An 18,688-nucleotide genomic window follows, 5' to 3' on the forward strand; every position below is an offset into this window, starting at 1 on the left:
GTTACACAAGTCATCTTAAACAATAAATACCACTATAATAACACAAAAACCATATTGTTAGAGATGATTTAACTGATTTTAGTCCACTTCAGGACAAATACATACTGCACTGCTACTTTAGATAAAAGAAAAAGAGCACCATTTTCTTGAGATGGAGAAAAAAAAAATTAACCCTTCTACGTATCCAAAATTCATTACAATTTTAAAAATAAATCAATTAATTACAAGGCCTATACATACTGTATAAAATCCCAAATTTCTCAGCAGAGTCTTCATTAAGATTTCAGCCAGGTGAGTGTCAGGGTGGCTGCTCTGCACAGCATATGTTTGATCAGAGAGGTTTCCATAGTTGATACACAGCGAGGAGGTTTCGGTGGTATCTGAGGGTGAGCTGTAGCCAAGCAGGGAAGCCACGTGGGTGTGATCCTGCAAGCTTGTCAGAATTATGTCCAACTGCATTCTCTAAAGAAAAATGTTTAAAGGCACAAAAAACACTCTTTGTTAATGAGGACAGAATAAATAAGGAGTTATGAAGGAAAACGGATTAGACGTAGTTACAATGAAAATATTGTAACGGGACAGAGAAATAAGCTGGAGGACTTTTCCAAAAACCTCCAGGTTTTCCTGCAGATTTGTAGTATTAGAGAACAGATAAATATATCAATTAGATGACCATACCTAGTAAAATCTGAGATTAAGAGGAAGATATCAGACACTGGACTAAATGCTTTCTGCAGTTTGTTGGACTTATCTGATTATTTGGGGAGTTGGTGGGGGACACACCATTTTTCTAGGCTGCACACTGGAAAAAGGGTAAAAAGCAGAACAAGCACACATGAGACCAAGAGAGGTGGCAGATGAAGAGTAATGACCTTCACCTTCAGTGCTGCTCCCCACTGCTGCTGGAAAACCTAAACTTGTTCTGCCCTAGTAATTGTCAGGGGGTTTAGTTCGTACCAATACTCATCTTCACAAATCTTTAGAAAATCAGAATCAGAAGATTCTGCTTCATAGTTTCAGTATCAAGTGTAAGCCAGTCTCTTCCTTAGTGTATAAAATACAGGACTTGACCAGGATCCTGTGTGCACAGAACTGAACAGTACTTTTGCTCATTCTTTTAGTCTGAGACTACTGCTGAAGTTTCAGTTCCTACTGCTCTCAAGGACAGGAACAGATGTTCCTTGAATCTTTTTCCCTCCTTTTGTAGGATACTGGGCAACCATCCTAACCTGCATTAATTCCTGTTTTTTGCATTCAAGAAGGAAAAAGACAAAAGGAACACTGCAGTCATCTTTGCAAAGGAGGGTGAAATCCATGTAGCAAAAGCATTATACAAGTATTCTTCACAGGAAATAATTTTCTGTTTCCAAGACATGTTAAATCTAAATAATTAAATCCAAATTAAAAAATATCTGCTCTTTATACTTGTCTGGATATGCTGACACAGCAATTCCTAAGCAGCCAACATGCAGTGCTCCCTGTCTCACTGGACTCTGGTTTAGCCAGGCTACCTCCAGGTTTTGTTATGCTGGGCTTTGCACTGCACCTCACCAGGAATGTGCTGGCACTCTGAAAACAAGGCTCACCTCAGTTCACAATGTTCCAGCAGAAAAAGCCAAAGCAAACCACAGCTGCTTTCAAAGCATGGTATATTTTTACCTGACCTTACCTGTCCTTTTGATAAGCTCTCCCATCTATCAGGACCTTGGGGGAGAAGGGAATGGAGCAATTCCATTCTCTCTCGCAGTGGAGGAAGCAGCATAGTTGCTCCTACTGACAGAGTCTCAATTACAACCTAAAATTAGAGCAGCAGAAAATACTTCTTCAGTAAGGAAGGGGGAGATAATCAACTCACTTGTATCTTTAAAAAACACAGCACATCACCCATGATATATCCAAAACATCTTGCTTAATTTCATTTAACATCAGAGTTCTATCTCACAATAGCACACTAATTTCTCATGTGATGCAAAGACATGCAGTACACTGAAGAAGTGAAATGAGAGCAACAAAAGCTGCTGTTTCCTGTAAGAGTACATCTTAGGAGAATTACTCAACTGAGTTAATTACTCAATCCACAACACTAACATTTTAGGCTCATTATTGCAAGGAAGACTAATTTAAAAGTTACAAAATAAAGCAGCTTTCTGACATTCTTCTGCAAACATTCTCCTCTGCTTTCACATCATAAAACAGTGACGGTGACTGCAGGTTTTACCTGTCACGAGTAAAACTGCTAAGTCAGACTCATGTTTATCACAGTGCCAACTGCTGAAAGTCAGATATATCTCTAATTGCACAAAGAAAGAAGAGAGAGTAGCACAATTTTCACAGGCAAACAACAGAGCATGACTTACTTCCTGAATTTCATCAGGGACAGAAGAGTCCATCAGTCTAAACAAGAGATTTCGGAGAGGCCCAGCCTGGCGGCCCAGAATGCTGGTGGCTACACCCCCAGCCAGTGCAAGTGCAAGGTGATTAGAAAGCAGCTTCAGACACAATTTAAGAAAATTGTGGTGTTCCCTGCAAAAAGAAATACATCCCTGTTAATCTCTCCTGCTCCCTTTTCACTTATTTGTGCACTAAGCTTTCAACTCGCCTTTGATGTTTTGTACCAGAAAAGTAAATTACAGCTGGGAGTTGGAAGAACCTCCTCTGAGAACCTTCTGCCAATGTGCTTAAAAGAACAAAAACCAAAACTAGAATGGAGAAGTGTCTTTGTGGACAATGGTTCCAAGAGGCACCCACTTTAGAAATGCAGTCCCATGAATCAGGAGGCAAAATCATCCAAAAATACACAAAGAGGCAAATGTATTATTCATAGAGAAGAAAAATAACTTTTAAGAAGTAATAAACGTAATCTTCTCTCAGAAGATTCAGGAGCACAAAAATTGGGTTAAAAACAAAAGGTCAGGGTATTAATTTCTAGTCTTTGTAAAAAACTTCTGAAAAACTGTTAAAGGAGTAAGAACTAACAAAGCAGAAACAGTAAATGCATTTCAACTACATAGAAAAATGTGTTTCAAAGGAGAAACTCTGAAATAAAGCATTTAATTCAGTGCATAATGAAAATAAACTCCAGGCAAAAGATCCTGCTACGTTTGGGGCACTGCAGAGCTCCTGAAGGAGCAAGGAAACCAGAGTTATGCTTGTTAAAGAACACACTAACCAAGACTAAGCCAAGCACCACTGCTGTAAGGAAAAACAAAATAATTCTAAAAATCTGTAACAAGCACATGCTGTGTGTACCTTGAGGAAGGAAAAGGAAGAGGGGGGATTTCACTGTTGATTTTGTCACAGTAGTGCTCGAGGAAAGAGCGGAGATGCGAGAAGGTACTTTCTTCCAGGTCTACACAGTAGGGTCTGTGCCACGCCACAACCTGCCTGCAATCACAACCAAAGGAGATCACCCTCTGGAAATACTCCAACTGCTTTAATGAATTAACAGCTCAAGCAGGTTCAACACACACTTAACCAGTTTCTTCCTTAGAACAAACCAATATGACTATGGCAGACTAACTTCCTGACCCTCGGGGGTATTTTCTGCTCTCTTCGCGGTAAAACTCTTTACAAAAAAACATTCTAAAGAACAGGAACACCTACAATGCTATAAATATGAAGCCATATGTATTTAATCTGACTCGTGCAAAGGCTGCCCAGTACTCACAAAGGTGGTTTTAGTACAAATGTCAGATTATAGAGACCTTGACACAATGCAGGGAGAGCTCAGAAGCAGTAGTGCCACTCAGCACTATTTAAGTCTCACTATTTTCTGAATTGATAGCTCCTGTGAAAACAGGGCACTTGGAATTCTTCTTGAATTATCTTCCAAATATTAAGCTTTTCTATCCCTTTCTGTTAAACAGTTTATATGTAAAACTATACTGGTTCACTTCAATCACTTGCTCATGTCTTTGGTGTAACAAAGTATTATTTCACTTATTGTACATTAATAACCAAACTATTTATTTAGGCACCTGGTTTCAGTTTAGGTTAACAGGTAACCATACAGAATTTTTTTTAAGATGTTTAAATCCACCTCAGCAATTTGTCTGAAATTCCCCTTTCCCAAAGTCTCCTGCTTAGTGCACTCCTTGTTACACTACAGGAAACTTCCTAAGCCATAAGAAGTCCCTTCAGAAGCAAAAATAAATACTGAGTTGTTTCACCTCCCACTGCCTAACTTCTCAAAATTTTAGTAAACAGAGGTCTAACAGCAGGTAAGAAATCTTTATACACAAAGAACTAATACCCAAATCCTTGGTGCTGATATATTTTCACTTGCAATATGCAACAACTGGAGGAGAAGGAAGAGGAGAGGAGGGAAGACTCTCCAGCCCAAAACATTACAAGCAGAATACTTGAAAGTGTGGTTAACACCTTCAGGGAGTAGTTAAATGTATCCCAAAGTGGACTTGTATAAAAAGCAAATGTCCCCAGTGTCATCGTTACCTGTCCCTTGGAAGAGCTGTCCAGGCAAGGCTGTGGGATGTTCCTGCTGAGATTTGTTGGATTGCAACTCCATCTAAACCACTTACTTTCTTCGGTTTGGTGATGGGACCAGTGGAGTTTCCCTGACCACACTGTCCCATTGAATTGTTACCCCAAGCATAAACTTCATTATCTATAAGTGCAAACAGAGTAGAAAACCAAACCTGAGATACAACCGCTTTGGATCGAGAGGAGGACGATGTATTTTTACACCTTGTTGTTCTTACCATGAGAAAGTGCCAAGCAGTGACTGTCCCCAATGGAAATGTCCACGATCCTCGTGGCAGCCAGCTCCTCGATGAGTTTGGGTCTGAGAGCAGTGGCCTCCGAGGAGCCGCAGCCCAGGCAGGCCCCGCAGCCCCACGCGTACACCTGGAGCAAAGCAACACAACCACCCCAACGTTCACCTCCGACACCTCCCCAGCTTTTTCAGATCAGAAATAAAACTGTCGGTAACACCTGTATTCTAAAATACACATACATTTTAAAAAAAAACCCTATTAAGTCACCTGATCACCTGAGTTGGTTCATGCATTAAGAATTACAAGGATTTCGCTGCTTTTTGTGTCCTGGATCCAATTTGATTTTTACACTGGTTATTTTTATTAACCTAAAAATAACACATTTTCTCTGGCTAAGCAAGGATCTTGAAAAAGTGTATTTTCACATGACTCTCCAGTACATTTTGAATTACTCCAGCACAGTAGAAACCTCAATCTCTAACCAAGAACTTCACTGTTATTTAAGTACTAGTTGAACATTTTCTCAACAGTCAAAACAATAAAAGCTGAAGTAATGTGAACCCACAGCATCTCCACCAACTCTCATATTTGGAGTGAAGACTGATTTTTGCCTACCTGCCCCGTTGATGTCAAGGCAAGTGAAGACTGGCTCCCAGCACAAACTTTTCGAATAAACATTCCTTGCAAGGCTTCTATAACTTTAGGTTTATATACCCTGTTTGTATCACCATGACCAAGTTTGCCTACAAAAGGAGGAAACACAACTGCAAGGTATTTTCCATGGATAAATAACAATTAGAAGTACCCCACAAAGAATTCTTTGTGGATAACCAAAAACGTCAGAGTGAATTTTTAAAATTAAAACCTGTTACAATTTTTACAAAACCTATTCTCTTTCAATTACAGTCTCAAGGAAATATATATTCGTGACAGTGTATTTTAAAATTGAAATATTAATCCCAGGCAGTTAAAATGCAACAGTTTCTAGGATGTGAATAGCTACTGTCATATCACCAGGGAATTTATTTCAAAGTTATCAGCACAGCATTTTCATTTGAATTGTTCATGCATTCACTGAGCTTTCTGCTCTGGGAAACTCCTCCCCTCCCCTCCCATAATCCTTTTTAAACTCCATAATCTTGCAGTCAAACTTCAAATATTGTATTTAGATGTTATAAGAATCCTTTTCTTGTACAGCTACCAAACAAAAACCAGACCCAAAGTGCAAGGAGCACTGAAACTCTGAGGTAGACGGAATAACACAAAATTACCACCAAAATGGTACTTCTACCTACCATTGTCTCCTCCTCCAAATGACCACACGGTTCTCCCATCTTTGGACAGAGCTATGGTGTGTGAACTGCCACAGGAGACCTCTCCCACATTGCTGATATCTTTTACCAGAGTTGGAATGTTGCGGCTGTTGCTGTCACCGTGACCTATGGAAAAAAAGCAACACGTGTTTTCCTTTTGTGAACCTTTAAGTTCTATTTATCTTTTGCAATCATAAAGATTCTGCAAATCCCATGTGTTCTGTGCTCATCACAAATGACAATTTCTGCCCACTTTGTGGAAAGATTCAGAGACAGGTTTGGAAGCCACCTGTGGTAAAGGTGCCACTGAATCCTAGGGCCATTTTCTAGCTCGCTGAAAAAAAAAATAAAGAATTACTAGTACAAGTGCCTTTAATAGCAGTTGACTAGGCAGCTATACATCCTAACAGTGGGCAGCAGGTCTCCTGAGCAGCAAGGGGAAGCTGCAATAAGGGCACACTGTCACTACTGTCACTACTGCACAGCCAAATCACAGCAGCACCACAGCTGGCTGGGGACAGTCACAGCCCCAACTGGGCCTTTCTGCAGAAACCAGACATTACAGTATCTCCTGTTCCAGAAAATGTTTCATCTCTAAGAAACTGCAGAAATTCTGCAGATATGGAAGAAAAATGGAGAAGAGGGGGAAAAGAACAGTCCATCCAAAACTGATTAAATATGAACAACGTACTAAATGTCACCTTTTAGCTGCGCACTGGAACTCACCACTGCACACTCCAAGACCCCCAAAGCACATCAAAACTCCACGTCAAGGAGAAATATTCTCAAGGAGAATATTTCCACATTTCCCACCAAAGTTGTAAGCTAAACCTCTAACCCAGTGTTCTTTTCTCTCAGCAGGGAGAGGCTCAGCACCTCCACTGATTACCTTGGAAAACTGTGACAATTTAAGCTGTAAAACACTGTCCTCGTCTTCTGCCCCGTCGTTTACTTGCTCTCACCCCTCTATACTTGGAGATGGTCACATTCAGAGCAAAGACAACAGAAAGGAACTAAACTTGAAGCAACTTGCCCAACTTGAAGCAATTCTCTATGCAAAACCTGCTGGTTCAACTGAACCTGCTGGAGAAGGTGTTTCCCACCAGGCACAGCAGCTGTACAGCAAAGGTGACCAGACAGACACAGCAACTTGCAGCAAACAGTAACACTGGCTTTTTGTTTCAGTTAAATTGCATTTTTAAGATGCATTAAGGTAAAAGGACATTAAGCCAATCTGGCAAACAATGTAAAGTGTGCTGGTTATTAAAATGAGACCCTTGATACTATTAGCCAGGTATTCCTGACTGTTCAAAGAACTATCCTCCCACCACACTAGAATTCCAGTTTATTTAAAATGTCTACTGTTTACATTTCAGTAGCATTAGCAATCATATGTAGACTTAGGAATAAAAGTAACCTCTCCTGAAATTAAAAATATTTTTAACAAATTCTTTGTAAAATTAACTGCATTAAAAGCTTTTAAGAGTCTGCACTAGTCACCTATATGCACACACCTGCATTATGTGTGTATGTGTATTTAGAGTGGACAGTTAGAGAACGAGGCAAATAAATGTACAGAATCATTACCAGACACAGGCATTCTTCCAAAAGCATCCCCTGAAATGTTAAACTTACCCAGTCTCCCAAAGTCTCCCTCTCCCCAGGTATAGAGCTCCCCATCCTCTGTGACAGCAGCGCTGTGCCTGTATCCCGCTGACACACAGACAACCACCTGCAGCACAGGCAGAAAGAAAGATTCACTTTTTACACAAACCAAACAGGAAGTCTGAAAGCTTCTGAGAGTCAAGCTTCAGAAGCAGTCTATGCAAATTAACTTGTTCATTCATGTGGATCAAATCCACACACAAGTGAACCTCTGCAATCTTTCCTATTCCTTATTTGGTTAGTAGAAATAAATACATAAAAAGGCAAGTTTCTACATAAAACTGCTAATGATTTATTTATCAGGCAGCTTTAACATGATGATATCCTGGTCTTACAGGAGTAAAAAGAAGCATCAGTGGATGTTTAAAACACTGGTCAAAACACAGATAGACAGGGAGAAGAAGGCCTTGTAAGACAACACAGAACCACTTTCCAAATGAAGCCACTAAGGAGTTGTAAGTCAAAGTCCTGATGTTGCAGTACCAAAAGCAACTCTCTCCTTCCTGGAACGTTTTACTCTTAAGACTATGAGAAGGTTTCCTGACAATGCCATTGTCCACATCACAAGCTGGAGGCAACCACAAGTTCTAGTGTTTTGCTGAAAGCAGACCCAGCTTACAAAGAGAGGTCTAGAAAAACACACAACTTCTTAAGATTTTATATATTTCATATTTTACACAACATCACAACTGAACAGAACAAAAATAGGTGTTCTACTGTACCAAACATACCTTTCCTTGCAGGGGCCCCTGAATAAGTTTGGGATATTTCTGAGTTGAACTATTTCCATGTCCCAGTTTTCCATAGTCACCATCACCCCAGCTGAAGACTTCCCCTTCTGTTGTAAATGCTAAAGTGTGGCCATCGGATCCTTTTGAAGATGACACCTTTTTAATAGACCTATGAGGCTCAAAAGTCAGTTTTTTCAGTGTGGACTGATTATTGGAGTCACCCAGTCCAAGTCTCCCATAACTGCCTTTCCCACAGGCTCTGACAGAACCATCCGTAGAAATGACGAAGGTACAATATTGTCCAGCTTCAATCTACAAAGAAAAGGTTAAAACAGTGAAACACAGAGATCAGATAAATGCAAAATTCACATACAGGTCTAGAAGCTTGTATTTTTTTAACAGTATGTGAGGTTTCTTTATACGACCTTTCCACACAACATAATGTAAAAACATTGGGTTGCATTCAGATTTCCAGAAGTCACAGAGGGAAATCTGAATTTGTCAAGAGCAAAACCAAAAAGTAACAGCTTGATACAGCACTGTAGGCCTGGCTTAATTTTAACCAGTACCAAGTGATAACATTACAGAAATAAGCCAAATGCTAAAACTCCATTCTCATTTGACACTATTCGTCTTAACGACATAAACATCAAAGAAATAAGACTAAAAGTTTCTAAGAGAATAAGAACTTGCCTCTATTGGAAGGTCAGAGCTCAGCTGACGAATGACCCAACAGCAAATCAACTAACCCAGCAAAAATTTGCTACAAGAATCTGTAAGTGCCAAGCAGGTTCAAATCTGAAGCATAAAGGCACATATAAAACAGCCCCACACAGGTGTCAGACTGCACAGTCACAGCCCTATTTACTGGGAATTAACATCCAGACAACCCTAAAACAATTATCAATTGTTTGATTAATTAACAATTATCGGTTGTTTTAGCTAGAAAGCTAAAGAAAAAAATCTTTATCTCAGTGGAAAAAAAAAAATCACATAAATATGTTAGAGAGGTGTATACTGTATTAATAAAAGAGTAACCCACTCATTCACATTCCACTCTCGTGTATGAGTGTTTGGGAAGTTTTCTGAATGCATAAACTTCTTTATGATGCCCAGCCCTGCAGTCCACTGGCACATCAAATATATCAGTGACGTCAATAGAAACAACTGCAGAAAAGGCACCTGAATTGTCTAGTGACCAAAAAGTGCTTTTACTTGAGTCAACACTGCAAAGCCAATGTAGTAACAGAAAAGCAAACTATTATATCCTGTGCCATGCATCAACAAAAGTGCTCAGTTGCAATGGCAGAATCTGTGACTGGGAGCAGAAGACCATGAACACTCATTTTCAGAGAGCTAATTAAGGTTGCTGTGTCAGCAGTTAGCCCAGTCTGGACTTTTAAACTGGGCAACCTTGGTGTGAAAACCACCAAAAGAAAAGAAGATCGAATAGTTAAGACACCTTTTAAGCAACAGTAAAAAAATCCAAACCAAAACCAAAGAAACACCACCACAAAAACCCTCCAGGCAAACAAACTCGTCTCTGCCGACCGAGTTAGGTAATTCAGTCGTTCTTGTTACATGGATATTTATCTGTGTGTGTCAGTAAACACAAAACGAAATGTTTCCTCCAGGTATCAATAAAAGCAGTGAGATACTTTCAGTCCAATAACTTGTGTGATCAGTTCTGAGCATCAGACCTTCATTACAAGTTGACACTCAGAAATAAAGCCCCATTTCTCAGTTTCACACTGTAGCTGTGAAGCTGCTGAATGTCACATAATGTACCACCAGAAATGTCACTTACTGTCTGTGCATCAGAAAAACTTGGAGCGAGCTTGGGTTGAAGTATTTTCTCCTGAGTGCCTTCCACCAGCTGATGACTGCTGTTACTGCCCCAAACATACACCTCACAGGTCTCAGACACAATGGGAGCATCCCCAGTTTGGATGCTGTCAGGGCTGGCACATGTCCTGGAATAGTCTGAAGCCATTCGACACACCTGTGAAAACAAGCAGCACTTGATGTTTCTTTCCCCACAGTCACAATGTTTAATGCACATTTAACTGCCCCCCCTCAATATGATCCTCTGCCTAAAATACAAATCCCCATCACCACATCATGAGCTTGCCCAAGTGACTTTGTTTCGTTACATCTTAGTTTTCCACAGGTTTTTGTCCCCTCTTCTACTCCAGAGTAACTCAGCCAAGAGTGGGCTGCACCCCACATTCACACTGACCCCGTGAGTGAGGGGAAGGAAAACACCATTACCTTACATGTTTTTTTCCAAGACATACCTCTTCAAATAAACACAGAGCTGCCTCATACAGGGAGCACAAGCCATCGGATGTCCTGGTTGGCTCCCTCCATTGACTCCGGTCAGCAGACGAGCCCTACAACATTCAAATGCTGTTATTGTGACAAACATACTCCCAGACAGCAACAGGGCACCTGTGCAAAACACATCAGGGATTTGGGCTCTTTTTTATAAGCATAAGTACACCACCTTTTCCTGAGCTGTGACATCTGCACACACTTCAGGAAAACAAAGATGTCAGAAGTGCTACTTAAACATTCTTACTGATTCGTTTTGTGAAAATATCTCTGATCAGAGTTAATTTCTCCTAATACTGTTTTGTTCTGAAATGCATGTTATTTGTGTTCAAAGTGATAATTATTTAAAAATGACTAATCATAATTCATTTTATCTTTATGTATCTTCCATCTTTTGGACTCTAATTTCATATCTAGCCTAAAACCAACCACAAACAAAGCTGCCCATCAGGACATACAATCCAATTCAGATACTGCCACTGTCATGCTCTTCTCATGGTCCCCATTCTTTAACATTTTTTTGGATTTTAAAAATCATGTTTATTAATGAGCAACACAAGCCTGAGGAGAAAAGAATGACCAACTTGAGGGAAAGTCATTCTCTGTTTCAGTCTGAGCATACGAGGCAGAAGTTTGCCACAGTTTCTGATTGCACACTGTGCCACAATTTCATAGCTTTGGAATGAACATTCATCTAGGACCAGAAGTACTCAAGACATAAAACAGTGTGCCACGCTTCCAATTTAGCTCATTTTCTTATCAAATTAATTTCTGAGCAGCAGCAAAAATGCTGAACATCCCCAAGATGTATAAGCAGAGGTCCAAGTGAAGTGGGGAGCAGGAATGGTCAATAAAAAGAACTGAACAGGAAACAAGGTGTACAGTAAAACTGTGAATTTCAAGCCAGAAAAACAGTTCCATACTTTGTAACTTCTTTGCTATGCATTTCAATGTACAAGTGCAAGTGGATCAAGTATGTCCTTGATTCTTTCCCTGAAGTTAAAGCACAATGACTAAAGTGACAACACAGGGGCTGCTTTGCTGTTCCATCTTTACCAGATGAGGAAATGGGTCGGCAGGAAGGGGGGAAAAGAGCTGATGGGCAACAAAGGAAATACTGAGGGGAAAAATTCACAAAAAAAACCTTTTTTTAAACACATTGAGCAAACTGGCTTTCAGTCTTGAGGAACTATTTAGTTAAGAATGCAAGCACACTGCGATGCAGACAAGCCAAAGCTGGTCTGTGCCTACCAGAGACCGTCGCATCTGTGTCAATATGCTCATGAAGCAGTCAAAGCTGATCATCCCCTCTGGACTTTGCAGCAGCTTGCTTTTCTCCATGGTGTTCACCACAGCTGAGGCACCCAAAGCCATCTCTATCCACTCCAGAAGGTATCTCAAGGCACCTCGTTGGGCAGCCAGACCAAGCAGCAGCTCCGAAGCTAATCTACGACCCAACGTATCCGCCCCAGAGTTCGGGATTGTGACTCCTTTGAGAAACGTCGTGACTTGTGACAAACAGTCCAAACCCATGGGTGGAATCTTGCTTTCATTGGCTAGAGACAAGGGTGGCAGGGAGCTGACCACCTCGATGGCAGTGTGGATGACGTCGTTGCAGAGGCTGAGGCCGGGCCCCGCCGCCGGCATCATCCAGCTCTGCCTGAGCAGGGCGAAGAGCAGGCTGAGCCCAGTCCGGACCCCCATCTCGATGAGCGCGTCCGTGCTCGACCGGGGCCGCTCGCTGACCGAGTGCACGTCTGTGGAGCCAGAGCTGCTCTCTGGGGAGTGCTGCTGCTGCTTCACCTTCCCCTTGTCGTGGTATTTGTTAGAAAGTGCATAGAAGACGCGCTGCAGCACCAGGAGACGCTTCCGCAGCGCTCCGGCAAACGGAGAGTCTGAGCACACCATCTTTGCCAGAGCCAGCTGGCTGCTAAGAAGGGCATCCAGGTAGTGGTCCTGTTCATCACTAGAGAGAGATTCCCGCTCAAAATCTGGTAACTGAGGTCCTTTGAGGCACAGAACCTGCTGGGGCAATGGCACTACTTCTTTATTGCTCACTAACTTGGCATACAAGACAGACACTCCCTCCCTTGTGGCAATAGATTCACTGTCTTCGGTGATCCAAGAGCTGTTGAGATGCTCAAGCCATTTCAGCTTCACTGGTGGGACCATAGCTGCCATGCTGGGTCACTCCTTTGCCATTAGTCCTGAGGATGGAAACAACTGTCAGCAGGTGGGCAACATCATCTACAGATCTTACTGCTCACAGAAGGACAAATCCTAATAACCCCTGCGGAAAGTAAGCACCAAAAGATCAGTCACCAAGAATGACCAAGGTTTCCCCATTTTACCCACGTGTTTGTGCAACTTCCATAACGTGATGTAAGAATTTTAGTGGAAGTCTGCAATTTCTAAACCCATACAGAGGCAAACATTCACACAAAACTTAATTTTGCTACGCTTCAATGGAAATACAATTGAAAAAAAAATCTTGTCTTCAGAGACAGCAAAATGGAGGACAAAGACTTAAAAAACCCCCACAACATGATACACAAGTGAATAGAGTACCAGAGTTACAATAACCATGTCACAATAAACAACATTACTAATTCAGGCCATAGCTAAGGGCTCGACCTGTCAAACACATTTTAAGTGCTCCTGTCACAAGCCACTCTTTCCCCTTTCTGAAGACATCTCCTTAAAACCCACGTCAGAGCGTTAATGGCAACCAGGACAGACGGCTGGACTGCTCGAGTGGCACAGTCTGCCAGTGCTATTCACTCAGAGAACAGGCTCCCCAGAGCCAAATGCACTATACAACTACTGACAAGTAAATTTACAGCATCAAAAATTATGTATTACATTCCATGAATGTAATGTGGGATGTAGGAGAGCACTTAATAATGAAGCAACACTGGTTTACCAGGAAGGGTCAAACTGGTTGCCAAACCAACCTGACAGCTTGTGACGTTCCTTCAAATCAAAGACATCAAGGAATTTGATATATTTTTTCTTTCCTGTTGAAAATTTCAGGAAAAAAACCCCAACTCATTATAAATCATGACAGTTTATAAATCAAAATCAATGAAACATTATGATGAAATGACTACAAAATTCCTGGGAATCCTACGGTGAAAATGGGAATTCCTCACCACACACCACACAGGTTTTTTTTTGCTAGTACCAGCTCCTGGAATACAACCCTTCTGACCTTTGCACTGTGTGAACTCAAGTCAGCTTTAGCTGAATGGATAGATCCCTTTTTCCCTTGTTATTCCCTGGAGAGAGGCCGGAGGGTCTGAGCTCTACACAGGTCTCAAACTCCATCTACGAAACTTGAGTGCTTTGCTATTAAATCACCTGTAATTTAACTTCTAGGCGACAAGTATTTTCAAGGTTTACAATTGATTAGCCAGGATTGCACTTTTTGTTCACTGGTTTAAAATTCAAAACCTAAAATAAATCAAGAGATGGAAAAGTCACACTTTAATTACAGAATATCAAACCTTTTTGAAAGTTAATCTGAGTGCATCAACTTTCAAGCTGAACAAGGCAGTAAGTCCTCTTTGATCACTCCAGAAGGGAGAATATAGTGCTGGCAAAGAAGGTCATTTTCTCTGCCTCCTTCAGGACAACATCCCATGGACACATGGCATGGGCAGTATGGAAATGTGCACGTGGCCTGGCGGTTCCACAGGGCTCAGTCACCACAAACCTCTAAACCATTCTAATCAAAATGGAAAGCGTGAGCTGGTCATAAAAAAAACATCAGAAGGGCATCTTGTATATTCAAAAGATTTCAGCCTTTTTTAAGCAAATGATATTGTAATTAACTACTTCTAAAAATTCAGTTTACTGAAGAACCATATGCTGTGAAGATAAAATTTGGAAGTAAAATGGGGGAAAAGTCAAGTTAGCTTTTATTTAAGTTCTGAGAGATCTTCTCTATCTTGAAAACAATGTAATATTTTCACAAATAAGCTGGTAAAACAGTGACAGCAAAAAGTATAGAGGTACCTCTGTACTAAGTTTCTAATGGAAATAGCAAACCCTTTTGAAATGGAATACAAATAAAATGGAATACAAAATGGAATAAATTCTGATACACAACACAGAGGAATTCTCTAGTCTTAAGCTGTCATTCTACCAGGAAAACATATATTTCAGGCTAAGAAAAAAATCTTCTCTGAAAAGATTCATATCACAAAAATAAATCCTAAGTAATCTGCAGCAAGAACACAAAGTGATTTTTTCCCTATTTTTCAATAGTTGAGAGTCACAAAGGTAATTAATTGCTTTTTAATCTTTTAAACCACAGCTATAGGTTACCTGGTTATTATTTGAAAAGTACACATGAACACATTTAACAGACAAGGCAATTCAAGATTTAGATCTCAAGAACTACAGAGGTGCAGGGTTGATGAGCATATCTCAGAATTATGATGATTTATGTCTGCACTGAATTATACACTGGGTGATCCTGCCCTCACCTTCTGGTATTTTACACAGACAAAGGATCATAATTCCAGAAACATCCACTGAGTTTGAAAAATATCTCACGTACAAGAACACAGACTGATCACTAGTTGAGTCCAGGGTTTTTCTAAGTCTGTGTCTGAGAAAATTTTTAAAAATTAATACATCCAAAGAACACTCTGCTCCCAAAGAGACACTTGAGTTATTAATTTTAATGCTGGCAGCATTTAGAACTCCAGTTTCTTCAACAGGATTCTTGATGCCACCTGTAAATTTGGGCAAGGCAGTTCATAGCTTAAAATGCAGGAAGGCTTTTCCAGAGTGAAAGAGTGTTTTCAAACTGCTCCTTTAAAAAAGAAGTGTTATTTAAAGTAACCCACAAATGCTTTACCTCCTATTGTACAAACCAGATTTGTTTAACTCCTGCTTTATAATCATTAACCATGGGTTACGTGGGCTCTGAATGACCACTTGCTGTTCTTTGACCCTTTAAGTTCTAATGTATCACAACTTCATCAAAAATAATATACCTCCCTGAAGGAGAGGTCTGTGTTCCTTGCTAGTCTGAACCCTATTTGATCTAATTTCAAACTCCCTGGGGGTCTTGTGTGACCAAGTTCACCCCTTCTCAAGAGGTAAAACACGGGGATGAAGCTACACTGAGAAGTTCCCTGAATAAAGACTCATTCATGGGCTTTATGCTTTGCTTCACCAGCTACTCTTCACTCGGGAACTTCAGAACTCATGTACCTCAGAGATGCAAACACTGCTCCTTTTCCTGAAAGCTGAGAGATTTTCTCCTTTTCCCCTGGTATGCACCTCTAAAAATAGAGCCTGAAGCTTGATCTGAGCTCTTAGGGGTGACCTGCTCTCCTACTGCAACTTTAAGAAGAAATCTGTTGGTCCATCCTGAAAATACCACCCAGCTCCATGTGACAGGTGTCAGGCTTTGACCAGAGGCTGCTGGGAACCCTGAGAACTCTGCATACAAATGTGGATTCTCTCTGGCTCTGCCTGAAGCACGAGAGTAGCAACTGCACATCACTGAAGTGAAGCAGAAGCCAGGTAACAATGGCAAGCAACAACCATTCCTTCTTAAAAAACAGCCCTATCACACTTTGTTATGTCTTTATATTTTCATATTTTGGGCTCCAGTTAGAGAAAATAATTTATTCTATAAATAACTTATTTCATTTATAATATAAATATAATATAATATATTATATATATAATATATATAATATATATATTATATATATAATATATATAATAATAATATAATATAATATATATAATATAAATTATATAAATAACTTATGTCATTTTCACACGTAGTAAACCTCCCAATCCTCCAAGTGAAAAGCTCTCACTGGAACAAAAAAGCTACAATGTAATCAAGATGATGCCTTGAACATCACCTACTGCATAATTTCTAGATACATAACATTTTTAATCTGCAGTTATTAAAGAAATTGTTCCTACTTCATATAAAAATGTAGCTGCCCAGCAGCAGGTGGAGAAAAAACATGAACCAAAAAAGGCCAGTTCTCCTTCCCTTATCACTTCCTTTCTCCTCCTGCTCCACAGAAATAAAAACCCAACCAACCAACCAAAAAAAAAAGTAAACTGAGAATGTGCATCACAACTCATTTGTCATATCTTTTAGAACCACAGCTCCTGCTGAGGAAATGGCTATTTTGGGGGAGTAAATGTTCACACATGTTACTGTTGCTGATTGGTAAGTCAACTAAAATGGGACTCAAAACTCACAGCTGAACAAGGATTACAACACAGTGTCACCAAATTTAACACCTATTTCCAAAGGTTACTCTAGGGAAGAGTTAGGAGAAAACATACACATCAAACCCTAAAACCCAAGTTATGTATCCTGGATGCTGAATTTTTATTTCAAAAAAACCAATGGGAGCAACTTAAGCTGCACCGCAGTGAATGTAAAGGTAACTGAGCCAGCCTTCAGAGCTTCCTTGCTAACTCAGAATTCCCAGTTCTTTGTTATGAATTAGACACCACCCTGCACAACCTCTGCCTGAGAGTGGGCTGTGAGGGAAAAAAAAACATTCATGAGTACATTTAATAAGTGAAAACACCAATCAAGTATAGCCAAGGACACTTTGTTACACCAGGAGTAAAGAAGCAGCATGAAAGGAAGTAAAGATAAGGCATCAAACTACCTCCAGCAAAACCCAGGGCAAGAACAAAGGTCAGGTGCATTCCTCAGAAAGGTTACTTGAACAGAACAATGGAGTATTCCTTACCCAGCTTAATGGCTGTCAAGAAAGTGGTTTTCATTACCAAGTGCTGGGAGGAAGATTCAGAAACCTACTGACATACAGGCAGTTCCAGCAGGGAAGAACTGCTGCCAACCAGGGGATGCAGGGAAAGGCACTTGCCCAGCACCCTCCTGGAAAGCACTGCTGAAGGTGAGGAACACGCTGGGGGACAGCTCAGGGCACAGCCAGGGCCACAAGTGAGCTGGAACAGGCTCAGATCCATCAGTCCTGCACTGGAGTGTTTGCCAGCCGTAGGACAAGGAGAGCTGTGAGTCACCCATCGCTTCACTGGGACACAACAGCTGCTTTTGGCTCCTCCATCGGATGAAAGGGAATGTGAAAAAAGAACTTTACCATGAAACCCTGAAAACTGAGGAACATAAGCAAGGAAGGCTTTTTGCTGAGCTGTGAGGAGAGTAGAACACTTAAATTACAGAAGAAAATATGCTTAGGAGAGCTCTCTCCCTATGTTATAAACCCGTGGAAATCACCCGCAGCAAGGCAAAGGTTCTTCTCCTTTTATCAATCCATCACTCCAAATGCACCCAAAGGTGGCCTTGCAACTTCCAAAGCTGCACCTCCCTGCACAACCAGGGAGCATCTCCCAGGTTTCAGATCCTGGGTTTGCCCCATTGTGGGAACAAACACCCCCCCCTCAACCACACAAACTGCCCCTGCCATTGTCAAATCCTGAAGTCAGAATCAAGTCTTCACACCTTGAATAACTTGTCAGCATAAAAGAGAGGCAACGGGCTGCACTCCAAATTCAAAGAAATCAAATTACAAGCAATTCTAATCATTCTGAAATCACAGTAATTACATGGTTAGCACCCATTTGCACACAGCCAAGGGCTCAGAAAGAATGAAAGTTCACAACAAATTTCATCACCCCTTCATCCATATATTTCTGTTCATCTGTTTAGTAAGATCATGATTTTTAAGAGGTTTTGGGTTAGAGTGTGTTTGCTGCACCTAAGAAAAAATAAAGGCAAACCCAAGAGCCTGTAAATGTTTGTCAGCAACACAGAGTAAACATCCATAATAATGGATACACTTAAGATCTTCCCTTTTCAGTTAAAATACAGGGGGAAAGAGGAAAGTTGTCATATTTCAGGCAGAGTGTGCAGCCTTCAGTGGCCTAGCAA

General features: G+C 40.7%; 1 protein-coding gene across 7 annotated transcripts in view; it reads right to left on the reverse strand.

Annotated features, from left to right (window-relative positions):
- HERC1 (HECT and RLD domain containing E3 ubiquitin protein ligase family member 1) overlaps window positions 1-18,688 on the reverse strand; it is a 95,506-nt gene that overhangs the window by 66,732 nt on the left and 10,086 nt on the right. For all 7 annotated transcript variants that reach the window (XM_039384082.1, XM_039384085.1, XM_039384088.1 and 4 more), the window contains exons 2-14: window positions 12,028-12,983; window positions 10,740-10,835; window positions 10,250-10,444; window positions 8,443-8,754; window positions 7,682-7,778; window positions 6,029-6,172; window positions 5,349-5,476; window positions 4,719-4,863; window positions 4,453-4,624; window positions 3,250-3,384; window positions 2,358-2,523; window positions 1,670-1,795; window positions 241-462 (exon numbers count right to left, since the gene is read on the reverse strand). In XM_039384082.1, coding sequence (XP_039240016.1) covers window positions 241-462; window positions 1,670-1,795; window positions 2,358-2,523; window positions 3,250-3,384; window positions 4,453-4,624; window positions 4,719-4,863; window positions 5,349-5,476; window positions 6,029-6,172; window positions 7,682-7,778; window positions 8,443-8,754; window positions 10,250-10,444; window positions 10,740-10,835; window positions 12,028-12,957 — 2,868 coding nt within the window. In that variant the 5' untranslated portion in view covers window positions 12,958-12,983. The remainder of the gene's footprint in view (window positions 1-240; window positions 463-1,669; window positions 1,796-2,357; window positions 2,524-3,249; window positions 3,385-4,452; window positions 4,625-4,718; window positions 4,864-5,348; window positions 5,477-6,028; window positions 6,173-7,681; window positions 7,779-8,442; window positions 8,755-10,249; window positions 10,445-10,739; window positions 10,836-12,027; window positions 12,984-18,688) is intronic.

This window comes from Pipra filicauda, unplaced genomic scaffold, assembly GCF_003945595.2.
Source record: "Pipra filicauda isolate LSUMZ 115617 unplaced genomic scaffold, ASM394559v2 scaffold338_size783178_pilon, whole genome shotgun sequence".
NCBI classification, from domain to species: domain Eukaryota; kingdom Metazoa; phylum Chordata; class Aves; order Passeriformes; family Pipridae; genus Pipra; species Pipra filicauda.